Source organism: Saprolegnia diclina, assembly GCF_000281045.1.
Source record: "Saprolegnia diclina VS20 unplaced genomic scaffold supercont1.19, whole genome shotgun sequence".
NCBI lineage: Eukaryota > Oomycota > Saprolegniomycetes > Saprolegniales > Saprolegniaceae > Saprolegnia > Saprolegnia diclina.
In genome coordinates this window covers 81,852-95,736 of record NW_008246086.1, presented here as the reverse complement: position 1 = coordinate 95,736, position 13,885 = coordinate 81,852, and the positions used below count along the sequence as shown (strand labels likewise).

At 58.8% G+C, this 13,885-nt stretch overlaps 9 protein-coding genes across 9 annotated transcripts; 2 read left to right on the top strand and 7 right to left on the bottom strand.

Moving 5' to 3' along the window:
• Window positions 1-22: 22 nt before the first annotated feature.
• On the bottom strand, window positions 23-375 carry SDRG_06825 (hypothetical protein; the record flags this gene model as incomplete). Its single annotated transcript, XM_008612629.1, has 1 exon — window positions 23-375. A coding segment is annotated over one exon (353 nt), but the record flags the coding sequence as incomplete, so codon positions are not given.
• A 419-nt stretch (window positions 376-794) lies between these two features.
• SDRG_06824 (hypothetical protein) lies at window positions 795-2,315 on the bottom strand. Its single transcript, XM_008612628.1, has 2 exons — window positions 1,771-2,315; window positions 795-1,724 (listed from the first exon to the last, which is right to left on the bottom strand). The coding sequence occupies exons 1-2, from the start codon at window positions 2,283-2,285 to the stop codon at window positions 911-913; spliced, it is 1,329 nt and encodes a 442-aa protein (XP_008610850.1). The 5' UTR covers window positions 2,286-2,315; the 3' UTR covers window positions 795-910.
• A 724-nt stretch (window positions 2,316-3,039) lies between these two features.
• On the top strand, window positions 3,040-4,459 carry SDRG_06823 (hypothetical protein; the record flags this gene model as incomplete). Its single annotated transcript, XM_008612627.1, has 2 exons — window positions 3,040-4,173; window positions 4,211-4,459. The coding sequence occupies 2 exons, from the start codon at window positions 3,040-3,042 to the stop codon at window positions 4,457-4,459; spliced, it is 1,383 nt and encodes a 460-aa protein (XP_008610849.1).
• Window positions 4,460-5,523: 1,064 nt separating this feature from the next.
• On the top strand, window positions 5,524-7,093 carry SDRG_06822 (hypothetical protein). The gene is made up of 4 exons (XM_008612626.1): window positions 5,524-6,154; window positions 6,208-6,265; window positions 6,318-6,409; window positions 6,459-7,093. Exons 1-4 carry the CDS (start codon window positions 5,541-5,543, stop codon window positions 7,009-7,011), a joined length of 1,317 nt encoding a protein of 438 aa, XP_008610848.1. The 5' UTR covers window positions 5,524-5,540; the 3' UTR covers window positions 7,012-7,093.
• Window positions 7,094-7,316: 223 nt separating this feature from the next.
• SDRG_06821 (hypothetical protein) lies at window positions 7,317-8,387 on the bottom strand. The gene has a single exon (XM_008612625.1). It carries the CDS (start codon window positions 8,355-8,357, stop codon window positions 7,365-7,367), a length of 993 nt encoding a protein of 330 aa, XP_008610847.1. The 5' UTR covers window positions 8,358-8,387; the 3' UTR covers window positions 7,317-7,364.
• Window positions 8,388-8,784: 397 nt separating this feature from the next.
• Window positions 8,785-10,571, bottom strand: SDRG_06820 (hypothetical protein; the record flags this gene model as incomplete). Its single annotated transcript, XM_008612624.1, has 5 exons — window positions 8,785-8,845; window positions 8,889-9,176; window positions 9,225-9,698; window positions 9,744-9,889; window positions 9,942-10,571. 5 exons carry the CDS (start codon window positions 10,569-10,571, stop codon window positions 8,785-8,787), a joined length of 1,599 nt encoding a protein of 532 aa, XP_008610846.1.
• Window positions 10,572-10,745: 174 nt separating this feature from the next.
• On the bottom strand, window positions 10,746-11,722 carry SDRG_06819 (hypothetical protein; the record flags this gene model as incomplete). Its single annotated transcript, XM_008612623.1, has 4 exons — window positions 10,746-10,760; window positions 10,805-11,133; window positions 11,184-11,609; window positions 11,656-11,722. The coding sequence occupies 4 exons, from the start codon at window positions 11,720-11,722 to the stop codon at window positions 10,746-10,748; spliced, it is 837 nt and encodes a 278-aa protein (XP_008610845.1).
• A 569-nt stretch (window positions 11,723-12,291) lies between these two features.
• Window positions 12,292-12,651, bottom strand: SDRG_06818 (hypothetical protein). Its single transcript, XM_008612622.1, has one exon. It carries the CDS (start codon window positions 12,624-12,626, stop codon window positions 12,348-12,350), a length of 279 nt encoding a protein of 92 aa, XP_008610844.1. The 5' UTR covers window positions 12,627-12,651; the 3' UTR covers window positions 12,292-12,347.
• Window positions 12,652-13,070: 419 nt separating this feature from the next.
• On the bottom strand, window positions 13,071-13,885 carry SDRG_06817 (hypothetical protein). Its single transcript, XM_008612621.1, has one exon. It carries the CDS (start codon window positions 13,844-13,846, stop codon window positions 13,178-13,180), a length of 669 nt encoding a protein of 222 aa, XP_008610843.1. The 5' UTR covers window positions 13,847-13,885; the 3' UTR covers window positions 13,071-13,177.

The window sequence follows — 13,885 nt, the reverse complement described above, 5'->3', positions numbered from 1 at the left end:
ATGGTCGCCTGCTCGGGCGTGGCACCTGCTCGGGCGTGGCACCAGCGGCGATCACGGCCTGGATGACGTCTTCGATCGGGGCAGGCGTAGCATCGCTGACCGAGCCAGCCGATGATTCTGGCTCAATCGCAGTCTTGGACGCGCTGCCGCTTGTTTCCACGGAGGATGTCGCAACAAACGTCGGGGAGGTATCGGAGGCAGGCGCGGCGTTGTTGGACGTGCTACCAGACGTAATGGCGGACGACTGAGCGTCGGCCGTGCGGGCAGCAATAAAGAGGAGGCCGACAGCGGCGACACGGGTGAGCTTCATATTACAGAGGACGAGAAGAGGACAGTCGTACGACAGACAAAGAACTGGTTGAGCTCTCGGGTTGCAAAGTGCAAAATGAGCTCGAACTTTTGTCTCTACATAGATTGATCAAGATACCACTATTGTTCGATCCAAGGCTGCGTGGGCGTTCGTCAAGATTGTTGGGGTGTACACAGCCCAAGCCTGGCATATCTGGGCGTTGCCCGTGCCTCTTGGCGATACCGTAGCAGCCAATCAAGTGCCGGTATCGTGGATCGGGGCCAACTTTGGACCGACGTCAACTCTTCCGCGCTACCACCACGCGGAATATTGCGTCATGCCGGTGCGCTTCGCCAGAGATCTGCAGGCTACCCCCTGGGGCTTCTAGAGTCCCAGGTTCCGCAGGTATGCTTCAAGGCTCGATCGTGCACCTGCAGCGGCCTAATAGATCGGCTTCTGACCGCATTATGTTAGCCCTACACTAGTATATCCGCTTACGGCGGGGTGGGATGATCCGTTGGGGGTTCTCTCAAAACGCTGCGGTCATTGCAAGCAGGCAACACCACGAGCGACGTGAGCAAACAATTAGAAATATACGACATGCAGATACGAGGTCGCCAACTACTCGGGCGTCATGTACAAGTGTTCGACGTGGTTCTCGTCTTCATAGCTCGAGAGGAGATGGTACTGCATCTCGAGGCGGTCTTCCTTGGCGCGGACGTTTTCGTAGACAGCGACGAGCGCAACAGCGCTGATAAAGAGGAGCACGCAGAGCACCACTTGATGGAGCCAGAGCGAGAGGAGACCGAGTACGCCATACGTGCACCACGAGTCGACAACGTCCATGTGCAGGGCCTTGGTCGACGCACATGCCGACACGGTCGCAAAGCGAGCGCGGAGCGTCGAGAGAGTCCCCAGCTGCTCGTGGATCGGGTCCAAGTACATGCTCTGGAGCTTCTCGCGGTCCATCGTCGGGAGCGACTTGGCGTAGTCGGCTAAGGTGGCCTCCAGCGCCAGCGCGTGGTCGTGGCTGGCGTTCATTTGCGCCCATGACGGCGCGTACAGCGTCGCGTTTGGCGGACACTCGACAAAGTACGCAACGCCAGAGTCATTGCGGAAGAGTCGGAGCGTGTTGTGCGCTGGCGCGATGCAGTAGTCGGCGGCCTCGATCGAGTTGGCCAAGTAGACGCCAAAGAGCGCATGCGACGACGGAATGATCACGAGCACGAGAAAGATCGCAAAGCGGAGCGACCCCGACATGGACCATCCGATGGCCGCAATTGCGAGGAAGCACGAGAGCGCCATGGTCAAGATGATCCCGTTCGTCGACGACTTCATCCAAAAGTACTCGGCTTCCCAGTTGAACGCCATGGATGAGAGATTGCTCGGGAGGGCGCGGCCTTGCTCCAAGAGCACCTGCCCGGCGTGGCCCATGCTAATGCATTGTCTATGAGCATAAACATACATAAAAGGCCATGCACCGTAAGGCCTCGATCGCGAGGTCGTTGGCGTCGTGCGGCAACGAGCTATTGAACGCCACAATCATGTCGTCGACGGTCGCTCGGACGCCGCTGGCCGAGTACTCGACGCCTTGTGTCACGGCCTGGATCTCATGGAAGGTGTGCGACACGTTCTTCATGCTGTGCGCGATCTTGTGCACGCTGTAGTCGACCTGCGCCTCGGCGAGGAGGCCACTGAGCGCGCTCAGCGCTGTGATACCCAGCAAGATGACGGCCATGACGTCGAACGAAGCCTCATGATGCGCACGTCGGCGGAAGCGCGTTGGCGCAGCGAAGAAGATACGCCGGGCTACGATGAGCAGCAAGAGGGCGAACGCGACGAGGCCAATGCTGAAGCAGACCATGGCCACATGGCGCAGGAAGGCCACGTACGCCGGGTCTTCCGGTGCAAAGTCCATCGAGCCCGCGCCCCACATGCGGTGGAGGTCATGCAGGAACGAGATGGCCTCGGCGGCGGCGGTGCTGCGGTTGCTCATCGTCGTCTTCGCTGCTTTTTTGGATTTGAAGAGTGAATGTCAAATCCATACAAACAGCAAGAGCAGCGAGGGGCCGCCGTGAAACCGATCGTTTTTATTGCATCTTCATACATTATTCAAGCTTGAATTCATTTTCTCTATTCTACGACGTGTTCTTTCCGAGAACAACGATGGAACCTCTAGTCGTTTATGTTAGTCGATGCTTCCTCCGTGTACTGGTTAATGCTGTAAGGGAGCGTTGTAGTCCAAGCATGGTTGTAAGACGCGTGGTCATCACCACCAAGTGCACACTGACGTGAGCTACTAGTACTTATGTCGAAGCTTCGTTGGCATCAAATCGATCACTCCGTGATGTTTAGTCGTTCAGACTTTAGTTAGTCTCTTGATTGTTTAGTCATTTAGTCGTTTACACGGTTTGTTGTTTAGTCGGCTAGTCATGTTGGTTGCAACGTGCAAGTTATACAATTGTACAATTGTACCCGAGAATTTGTCTCAAATTCAAAGATATGCTTTGTAATTTGCCTTGTGGAAACCGCGTCTGGTACATTTGATCCCTGGGAGATAGTTAGTAGAAGATGGAGTCCAGTGTGCTGCAACCTTAGTTGCTACCAGAACGCGAAACCAACAACGACTTGCACTGGAACGTCTGCCGGTTCAGAAAACCACCGCCTGGCATTGACTTGATGCTTGCATGGACGCGAATCTGCGACCAAGGTGATGTAGGTCCCACTTTCTCGTCTTCTTAGAGCTGGCGATGGCTACGCCCAAGAGCGTCGATGCCGACGCTGCTGGTACGCGCTTCGAACCCACGTCCCCGCATGCCTCGACGTACGACGAAACCTCAGAGTTGAACCAAGCGGGGTGTTCCCTTCGCTTTATGACGCTGCTGTCGCTGCCGCGCATGGCCATCGCGATGGCGTGGTCGGCCCAAACCGCCGTTTACGGCCCGTTGCTCCAGATTCTCTTGAGCTCAACATCGGTACAGCTCGTGCAAATGGCCGGGCCAATCTCGGGCGTGCTCTTGGGCCCGACTGTCGGTGTCTGGAGCGATACCTGCACGAGCCGCTTTGGGCGGCGGCGTCCATTCCTCGCCCTTGGTGCCGGCGCAAGCATCCTCTGCTGGGTACTGCTCATGTACATCATGCCGATCGGGCGAGCGCTCGGCGACACAGACATCGACCGTCCGTGGACCAGTTTTCTCGCAGTGCTCTGCTATGTCTGGATCGACATCACGCTCAACGTCGCCCAGGTGCCGCTCAATTTAATCTTGGCCGACTTTGCCGGCGACCGACAAGTTACGGCGCAGGTCGTCGGTGGCCTTATCACCGCCGTCGGCTACTTGATCGTGGCAGCGTACACGTATCTCTTTGGTGCTGCGTACAACAGCCTCCAGTCCTTCTTGGGCGTCCTCATCGGCATCATGTTTGTCTCGTCTGCGTGTGTGTGCCTCTGCGTGCACGAGCAGCGGCTGCCAACGTCATCGACGTCGGTGTCAACGCCGTCGGTGCTCACCGCTGTGCTGGGAGCTGTCTACACGGGCGTGCGCGACCTCCCGCCGCCGCTACGCATCTACTTTGCGATTGCGTTCTTGACACAGTACGGCTACACGGCCTACAACTCGTCGAAAGGCCAGTTTTTTGGGCTTGTCGTCAATGGCGGCAACGCGGCCGGCGCCGATACGTGCGACAGCACCTGCTCTCTTGCGCAAGATGCCTACAACCGCGGTGTGCAGCTGGCTGGCAGCGCCGACGCCCTCTACATCGTAGGACTCGCCTACTTGCTCTTCTTGCCTAGTCTCGTGCGCCGGTTTGGCGTCAAGCGCCTCGTGGCCTATGGCTGCGTGCCGCAGGTGCTGCTGCTCTTGCTGGCGTTTTGCAAAGAGACAGCCGTCGACTTGGCGATCGTCGGGCTCGTCAGCGTCACAGTGTACCATCATGGCGCTTGCGATGCCACTCGTGGTGCACGTGCTCGGACCGGACGCCGACGCCGGGCGATTTGCCGGCGCCCTCAACTCGGCCTTGTGCTTTGGGCAACTGCTCAACTTTGCGTGCGCGTCGGTGGCTGTCAACACAGCGTGGGGGTATACGCTACCCATCTTCCTCGGTGGCCTCTGCAGCGTCGCCGCGTGGCTCATCGCCGTTGTGTTCTTTGACGTGGACATGCATTCGATGTAGCATCGTCATCGGTAGTCGAACCAACTAAGATCTATTACAGTGCATGTTGGCAAAACACAATGACACGTCGTTAACGCAGTGTAGGACTCTGCGACGACAGCAACAGGGTCTTCAACATGACGCTGTGATGTAGTCCGTTTGGGTACTGCTTATGCAGACGTCTACAGGCGGCGCTCGTCCTCGTCGGCAGCGTCGCATCAGTGCCTTGTCGAATCCCTTGGTGTCTTTGTGCCAGTACAACTGGTCCCAAGACAAGATCGCGAGACACAAACTGTACTGTGTGGCCACGTCATTTTGTGCACGAAGCAAAGACACTTGTCACGAGCCCTGCTTCCTCTTGTTTTCGTCATCAGCTGCGTGATTCTCAGTGCGCTTCTCGCAGACGCCTCCGAGCGAAGTGTCATGGGCAAATGAACGCAGCTCTGGGCGCACTCTACTCCACGTTGCGGTAGGACACTTTGACGAGCTCGCCGTCATGACCTGTACCTGACAAGGGTCAAGCGGCCCATGTACCTGACTGGCTTTTGCTATCATCCAAGGCACCGTGATCCGAGCACAACGTTGAAGTGCGGTTGAAGCGCTGCTTCGGCGGCCGGCGCCGCCATCGTCGCATTGCTTGCGCTGCTGACGTCATGAGTTACGTCGTGAACGCGACTGCGTAGCATGCTTCGTGCACGGCCAGTTCGCATCAGCATGGGCGCAGAGACACCGTCGGTACCCGCGTGCTTGTCACGGCTGTCGAGTCGACAAGATGAGGTCGTCGACCATCCAACGCCCGCCAATCGGCCACGATACCGGCGCTGTTGACGGCTCGAGCTGTGTATAAGAGGCTCTTCGAGGCCTCAGACCTCATTTCGCCGGCCCACCGCCCGAGACTCGGCCGTCGGTGCGGGCGCCAAGGCGGCTGTTGACTCGACGCCAACGTCGTCATCCCATGTGTGATTGGCCAAAAGTTGAAGCTACTTGACCAATGAAATCGATGCGCCTGTTGACGCGTCCAAACACGGTGCATACAAAGACCAAGGTATATGGCTGCCGGCAAGGCAATTCGTTTCCGTCATTTCCCGAGATTCTTCTTCCGATGGAAGCGACGCTCCTCCGAGAACTCAACGTGGACGCGCGGCTGGCGGCCGTCGAAGCCAAGGTCGCCGCCTTCCTCGCCGACCAGGAGGCCATCGCAGCCTCGACGACGCTGGCGCAGCGCAACCAGACGCGCCGAGCGCTCCACGCCGAATCCGAGTACATCCATCTCGACGTGGAGGAAGCGCTTCTGCATGAGATCGAGACCGCCGCCGCCGACTCGCCCATCAAGGCCATGAGCGACGACATTGTGCAGAGCAAGGACGAGGCCATGCTCGCGGTCGTAGCGCGCTTCCATGCGCTGCGGAAGCAGTTGACGCTCGAGATCCAGCCCGAGGACAAGAGCACGTTTGAGAAGGTGTACATGGGCGTGCGCCTGGCGTCGTTTGCGATGCTCTTCTTTGGCGGCTTTGCGATCTTCTTCTTTTTGATCCCGCTCCGCTGGACCCACATTACGCTGCGCAAGCTGGGCGTCAAGAACAACTACCTGCCCGTGGACTTCATCCAGTGGTGGTTTGGCTGGGCGCTCTGCGCCGTCGGCGGCATCCACATCGTCACGGAAGGCACGGACAACGTGCGCGCGCTTAACGGCGGGTCCACGGTCATGATGTTCTCGTACGGTCTTCTCTTGCATGATCGTCTTGGGTGCTCATGTTGGATGCGATTAGGCACGGCTCCAACTTGGACGGTCTTATGATCCAGGGCTCGTCGCCGGTCGTGCTCAAGGTGCGATCATCCATTGTTTCGTATTGTGCATCTCATGAGCTTTGTGGTATAGTTTATCGGGAAGAAGAGCCTCTTTTTGATCCCGATCGTCGGCTGGGTCTTCCGCTGGGGCTTTGGCAACATTCCCATCGACCGCTCCAACATGTATTCCATAGTATCTCTTTGTCTTTCTGCGGTACTCACTGCGTTCTAGTGAGCGCGCCAAGACGAGCTTGAAGCATCTCGCGCGCGCCGTCGTCGACTATGGCCGGTCGGTCGCCATCTCGCCCGAAGGCACGCGCTCCAAGTCGGGTCTTCTCCAAGACTTCAAGAAGGGTCCGTTCTACCTCCAGTCGGACGCCGGCGCGCCGATCACGCCGGCGATTGTCATTGGCGCGTACGAGCTCTGGCCGCCGGCCCGTATCTTTACGCTGCCCGGCAAGTGCCTCGTCCGGTATTTGCCCCAGTACCATGTCGACCCAGCCAAGTCGCGCAACGCCAACCGCCTCGCGCTGCGCCGTATCTACCTCGAAGCCGGCGCCGCGCCCGTGCCAGCAGACCTCTCGAGCCACTCGGACTTGCCCGACTTGCTCTTGCACATTTGGCTTGTCGCGTCGATCTGGGCGTTCATTCCGTCGACGGTGTGGTCGATCTTTTCGTGGATTGCGTACTTTAACTCGTTCTTTGGCCTATCGACCTTTGGCACGCTCAAGCTGCTGACGACGATCATTGCGATCCTTGAAGGTGTTATGTTTTACTCGTGCTAATCACAGCTCCTTTTGCTAAACTATCCGACGTAATAACGATATACCTTTAAATATATATATACCTCCTTCTTTGCTCGTGCCATTTTGGATGTCGATAGCCCGAGGCCTACCTAGATGTGAACCGACCGCTGATTCGCCAAGCGATGGTAAGACCTGTATAAGTCCTGTATAAGTCTCTGCTTGTAAAGATGGGAAATGGCAGCCTATTGTGATCGTAATTGTTGTGGACAGCCCGCTCCTCGATGCACCAGAACTGGTGCCGCTCAAAACGGTGGAGGTGGGACGCTGCTTGCGAGAATCCGACCTGTTGGATAGTTGACACTGGATAGGTTTGGATTGATTTGATAATACAGCTATTTCTTTCGCTTCGACTTGGACCGGGGTTTGGCCGACGACGAGGTGCCTTCGTCGAGAGAGCGCGGCGACCGTTCGGTCTCATTCGTGTCCACTGCGAGGTCTCGCTTCCGTAGCGCGCGGCTGGGCGGTGCCGAGGCGAGGCGCAAGGCCAACAACTCGTCCGACGACTTGTGCTCGACCCACTGCTGCGCCAAAAGCTCGGCGGGCGACGACGTGGACGAGAACGAAAAGATACGCTGCTGACTCACGGCATCTTCTTCGGCTTGCGTCATGTCGGGCGGGTTCTCGCCCGAGAGCTCGAGCTCCATGAGCTGGTCCTTCACGACTTCTGCAATGAAGAGTTTCGCCGGCGCCCAGCCCTTGGCAATGTTGCCGGCGTGCTGGTTGCGCCGAAGATACGCGCCTTCGAGCTCAAAGATCTGCCGCTCGAGCGCCGCGAGCTCACTCGCCTCGGTTTCTCTGCGATCCATGAGTGCTTGCAGCTGGTCTTCGAGGCTCAATGGTTCGGGCATGACCACTGGCTCTTCAGGCACCGGCTCGGCGGCAGTGCTCTCGCCATTGTCGACCACACTTGCATCCGCAGCATCCGCGGTCAGAGTCTCGTCAGTTGCGACGGCGAGTGTGTCTGGCTCGTCTCCTTGGTCCGCGACGCCCTGCGACCGGGACGATCGGCGCGGCTGCACGTCCTCGATATCGTCCGCAGCATCCTCAGGCGTGTCCTGGGTCTCTTCGGCAGCTTTCTTGTCGCCGCTCGATGCCCGTCGCCGCGGCTGCATGAGCTCGTCCATGGTCAACTGGCGTCGCTTGGGCGTCGGCTCGTCGCCGTTATTGGCGCGTGGCGTCCGGACCTTGGGCGGCTTCTTGACCTTCTGGGGCCGCATCTCGGGCGGCAGGCGCGGTGGCGGTCCATGGCAGTGACACTGGCACTTGACGCAGCCCTTACACTCGTCGCACTTGCGGGCCTTGCACGGGCACGTCAGCGTCCGCATGCCTGGCTGCGATTGGAATTTGCGGTCTCGTATCCGGACATTCCGGATACCGAACCGCGCGTGCTGAGCTCTCACGCTGAAGTTGTCAAGAATTTCACATTGGGTTACTAGTATGGGTTATGCCCAGAAGCCACGAACCCACCACTTGGTTTTCAAAGTCAACACCAACGGCAACTGAAGACACCGACACCACCTACAGCGCTTGAACCTGCACGTAGTGCGCGGGAGGAGGTCCACCAAACCGAGACCGAGTCGGGCGTCCATGTCGATGTCCTTGTCCTGCCAAGTTCCACCTTTTTTCGTTGGAATAGAGCCTGTCTTCGATGCGATGACACGCCATTGCTGCAGTTTGCCTGCAAAATCATTCACTCGAAGTGTCTCTTGATAAGTTGATATTTGTATTTGATCAAGTGCAACATTGTGCAGTTTACCAAAAGCGCCATTTTTGGTTGCCATAAGCAGCGTCGACGTTCCACATAAAGACGTTGCTACGAGGTAACGTGAGATAAAGTCGCACATTGTATGGTGTACCTTCCCCACTTGGTCGCGCCGTCGTGAGGCGGGCACCCGCCGTGCATGCTGCGCGGGTCGTTCTCGCCTGTTGGTGCCTTGTTGTAGAAGAGGACGCCAGTGCGCTTCGTCGGCTTGACAGACAGGCCGCGTGCGCACTCCGGCATGCCCGACGTCGTCGTCGTCGGAGGCGTCGACGTTGCATTTCCATACGGAAACACCGTCTCCCCGCCATGGACCACGTCGTTCAAGTAGAGGAAGAGCGTCGCGTGTCGGTTCGGCTCGACGTATTTGAGCTGCAGCGGGTCGCTACATTGGGCATCACAGACGTGGGTGATTGTCGATAGGAGACGCTACCGCCACTGCAGCGTGGGAATGCCAACGGCGTCTTCCCAGACGCGACGCCACTGGGCAAAGAGGAGCGGATTTGTCGGACTCCACGCGGCCAGCAGCGACGACAACACGTACTCGTGCTCCAGATGTTGTCGTAGCCACGAAGCGACTGCTTCGTCTTGAATGGCATTCGTTTGCAGCAAGAGCAGCGCAAAGGACCGCTCGAACGCAGTCGATAGTCGCGGGTATAGCGGGTGCGTTGTCGTCAGCGAAGACGTGCGACCGATCTGCGCCTGGACCCAGCGCACCCAGTGTGCCAGCGACGTCCCCGCGCGTGCATGCAATGAGACGTCGAGGTGTTGAAAGTAATCCGTGTGCTTCTTGTACCACTGCCCTGGCCCGTACCGCACAAGCTGGAGGTCCTCGGTATAGCTCACGCTCGGCAACCGTGCGAGCTTTGTCGCGCGCGCCTTGATGGTCTTTGCCGCGGCGACGTGGCTATTCCCAAGAGGATGACACCGCGTTCGTCACGATGCAATGTACCCAATGAATGCAGTCGAGCTCGTACGCAGTGCGAGGCGGTGGTTGGCGGCCTTGTCGACCGTGTGGGACGGCCCGAGAAGGTCTTGTCCACCCTTGACAAGCGCACTGCATTCCGAATCCTCGAGAAAATCGCGCACGAGGATGACCTAGTATTGCAGACACATTGTCTGCTCGACATGTATGTTTTGAAAGAGGTACCTTGGGCGAGAGCGAGAGTGTGCGCATGGCGTAGCCATCGGCAGTCCACTCGTGTCCAACCGCGATACCAGGCCAGACCCACACCTCACCGTGCAGCAGCAGATGCACACGCTTGGTCGCCACGATGCTGGCAAAGTGGGGTGCAATTTCGTGGCCCGCGTCGTCGTGGAGCGTGATCGGTGCAAAGACATCAGGTCCGGAGACGCCGAGGACGTGGGCGGCGGCGCGGGCAAAGGGCGCGACGCAGTCGTCCCCGGGGGCGCCGACGCTAACCCACGTCATTGCGCGACCGACGTTGGCGCCGTTGCGCATGACAAAGATGCCGTCACGGGGGGCATCCAGAACATGAACGTCAGCGAGCGATGGGGTCGAGAAGAGTGTGCGGCACAGTGACGGTGGCGGCAGCACAGGGGTAGTAAGCAGCGTCGCCCCGAGAGGGTAGAGCTCGGTGGTGATCCAGTCGTAACCCGCGTACGTGCCGTAGCCAACGAGGACATGCGCCGCGACAAAGAGGATGTCCAAGAGCCCGGCGTAAATGCTTCGGGCACCCGCCCGAAGCGGTGACCGGTGCGACTTGGTCATGACGCCCACGGTCCACAACGCAGCAATGGTTATGACCGGCGCCGACATCGGTGGCTCGAACCTTCGACTTTTCAACCGCCGAATATGGAAAATTGTCGATTCAAGTTATTCTATGCATCCATCGTTGATCCGGGGCTCCCTACTTGTGGCAGACTGCCCAGCGAACGTTGAGGCGAGTGCGTTGCCGTCACCACTACATTTGGTTCGAGGTTGGGTGCATGACTACTCGGTACACGGCTCGTCGGTTGCCGTGCCGAGGGGATGCGAGTCGAAGGTGGGACCTTGTTGGCGTTGGCCCACGCGATTTCGGCCGCTATCTCGCGTTCCACCGCGTCCAAGACGCGCTTTGCCTCACCCAAGTGTCTTTCTTTGTCTTGGACAACGTCCCAAAACATGCTCAGGCGCGCGAGCTCCTTGCGGCGGGCTTGGATCGTCAAGTAGAGCTGCTTTTGCGTCTCCCCCAGCGTCGCCTCTTCGGTCTTGCCTTCCTGCGTCTCGGCCTCGAGTGACCGAAAATCGCGCAACCACTCTGCGCTCGCCACCTCCTGTCGTGCACTGGTCTCGGCTTCGTATGCATCCAAGTCGGCGTCCGTTTCGATGTACCAGCCATCTACATGTGTTGTGAGATACGTGTAGTCATAGCGCAGGTCGAGGTGGCACCGATGGTCATGGAGGCTTGAAATTGAGCAGTCTCCTCGGAGGCGCGGGCACTGCGCTCGGCAATGAACGCGTTCTGCTGCGCTTCCGTCGCCTTTGCCAAGTGTCCGACAGCGTCATCCGAGTGCTCGAGCGGCGCCTCGAAGGCATTGCTCTGGAAGATACCGCGGCGCAACCGCCCCGACCGCTCGAGGACTTCGCCGACGCCGTCCTGCGCCGACGCCCGCCACTGCCCCCGGTAGCGATCACCAATCGGCACCGAGTGCACACCGTAGCCGTCGCGCTCGTCGTCGACAAAGTCGCCTTCGTAACGCGAGCCATCGGGAAAGCCACAGACGCCGGGGCCGTGTTTACGCCCACCGACAAAACTCCCGGCGTAGTAGCCGCCAGCCGAAAAGTACACGCAGCCGGTGCCGTGCGGACGGCCATCTATCATACCCCAAGTCCTGTGCTGCCGCATTGGTAAGACTATTACCTGCGTCCAGCTCGCCGTAGTACGTCGCCGCGTGGGCCAGCGCCACGATACCAATCGCGGATGGCATCGCGCTTGGTTTCGACCGTTTCCTGCTTTCGCGGAGACACAATGGAAACATTATTCTAGCTCTTTGTGACAAAAAATAGCACGATTCCGCATATGAGATCCTGAATACACGACCTCAACAAGCGAACGGTTGTCGGAGGCCACTGGCGCCACGTCAAACTCGAGCTCGTCCATGTCGGTGATGGTCTCGATGTTGCCGTCGTCTACGTACTGGATGGTCCATAGAAGTGGCGTCGCGTCATTGGCGTAGCTGATATCGAGGACCTTGCATGGGAAACGCAAGTCGTCGAGGATGCGAACGACCCGCGCTCCGACCGCGAGCGCAGCCATGATGCAGCGCGCCGGTTCAAGATCTCAAAACTCGAAAAAATACGACAATATCCCGAAAGTGTCACAACGCGATTTCTTCTGGATGGATCGCTTGGATGGATTGCTTCGGGACAAGAACCAGTCGCCACTACATGCGTAGCGACAGACTTGTGCAACGTGATAGACGACCCAGTTAGACACAAATATGTCATCGCCATAGTTTATCCTCCAGTGTCCTTGTTAATGATGAAAACTATGCAATGAGAAATGTAATCGACGTCTTTATTGTTTCGACGTCTTAGGTACTATCTAGACATCTATTGGCGCGACTTTTCCTGGAACGTGTTGATGCGGTTGTCGCTCATGAGCCGGATCGGGTTGCGGTGCGAGTTCCAGCTCGACTCGTTGACGTTGTCGCGGATCGGGCTGCCGCGGTTCTCCTTGCTCCAGTGCACGTGCGGGCAGCTCGTCAAGTAGCGCACCGATGCACCGCCAGCAAGCGCGCACGCGCCGACGATGACGCCGATGACGGGCCACGCAGCCGTGTCACGGAGCCAGGCCTGGGCGAACGTCGTGGCTTTAGCGCGGTGAGCCATGTTGCTGATGGAGGAGGCAATGAAAAGTGAGGAGCATGGGTAGCCGTCACTGGGGAGACGTTGGGTGTCGTCCCGGTACGAGACGGCGTGCTCATATACCAGCTCCAGCTGGCTACAAGCACCAGATAGGTCACAATCCGGTGCTTTTAGAGTGCCAGCCGGAGCGCTTCTGAATGGTGCGATTGGCGGGAGAGGACCATCTCGCGCCCAAGCACATAGAGATCGGTTGCATGCACGACTTGTCCATTTAAGGGGTGCGATGGGTCGCCTGGAGCGCTCCTTGTTGCGCCACCATCGCAGGTGTGTCGAGCTTGGTGTCGATGTCTATCCGGATCCGGATTAAGATACACAAAGCTCTGGTCAAGCAAGGGACCCTTGGTGCAAGGTCAGTGTAAACTGTCGAAGAGACGCATCAACTCAATAGTCAATGACATGCCTTCCAACGATGCAACGTTTGAAACAGCATAACGTTACTGGAACATTAAAGGTCGCTATACGACGAGGTCGCATTGGCATTGGGGTCCGCGAGGTGGGTTTGCGCAACGAGAGATTTACCACCACCACGAGCCGGAGCCCGAGTCCGAACCCGATGGCGCGTCCGTAGGAGCGGGCGTCGGTGCCTTGGTGGGAGCCTTCGTCGGCGCCTTCGTCGGCGCAGACGTCGGGGCCGGACCCGCCTTGAGCTTGGGGTACGCCGGCTGACCCGCCACGTTGCACGTGCCGTCGCCACCGACGTTGCGCTGGAGACGAATGTAGCCAGCCTCGCCCCACGACGCGCCCCACGAGTTGCGGATCTTGTAGTAGTTGCTGCCGTAGCCAACGGCGATGACGGCGTGGTCCGACTGGCCCGACGGGCACGACGAGACGACACCGCCCTGGTAGTACTGCCACGCGTCGTTGCCCGCGTAGACAGCGACCGTGACGGGTTGCGTCACCAAGGCCGTCGTCAGCGCCGACTCGCCCTGGATGCTCACCGAGTTGCCGATGTACGGCAGCGGCTGCTTGGTGCACGACGTCTTGCACGTACCGGCCTTCTTGGTGGCGCCCGACGTGTACGGGTAGGCAGACTCGAGGCAGAGACCGCCCTGGGCAACGATCCAATCAAGCGCCCGGTCTTCAAAGCCGCCATCACAACCCTGCTGGTTGTCGACGTGGTCGCAGTCGACGAGCTGCTGCTCAGCGAGGTTGTAGAGCTGGCCACCGGCAATGCAGTTGCCCATTTCCGCGGCGCCGGTCGCCGAGAACGTCCAGCACGACCC

Excerpts from the sequence above, each read along its gene's own strand:
- SDRG_06824 (XM_008612628.1), bottom strand. The coding sequence starts at position 2,285 with ATGAGCAACCGCAGCACCGCCGCCGCCGAGGCCATCTCGTTCCTGCAT. Across the intron at positions 1,725-1,770 it reads CTCGCGATCGAGGCCTTACG|CATGGGCCACGCCGGGCAGG; the intron begins GTGCATGGCCTT and ends ACAATGCATTAG.
- SDRG_06822 (XM_008612626.1), top strand. The coding sequence starts at position 5,541 with ATGGAAGCGACGCTCCTCCGAGAACTCAACGTGGACGCGCGGCTGGCG. Across the intron at positions 6,155-6,207 it reads TCCACGGTCATGATGTTCTC|GCACGGCTCCAACTTGGACG; the intron begins GTACGGTCTTCT and ends GGATGCGATTAG. Across the intron at positions 6,266-6,317 it reads CGTCGCCGGTCGTGCTCAAG|TTTATCGGGAAGAAGAGCCT; the intron begins GTGCGATCATCC and ends TTTGTGGTATAG.
- SDRG_06821 (XM_008612625.1), bottom strand. The coding sequence starts at position 8,357 with ATGCGGACGCTGACGTGCCCGTGCAAGGCCCGCAAGTGCGACGAGTGT.
- SDRG_06818 (XM_008612622.1), bottom strand. The coding sequence starts at position 12,626 with ATGGCTCACCGCGCTAAAGCCACGACGTTCGCCCAGGCCTGGCTCCGT.
- SDRG_06817 (XM_008612621.1), bottom strand. The coding sequence starts at position 13,846 with ATGGGCAACTGCATTGCCGGTGGCCAGCTCTACAACCTCGCTGAGCAG.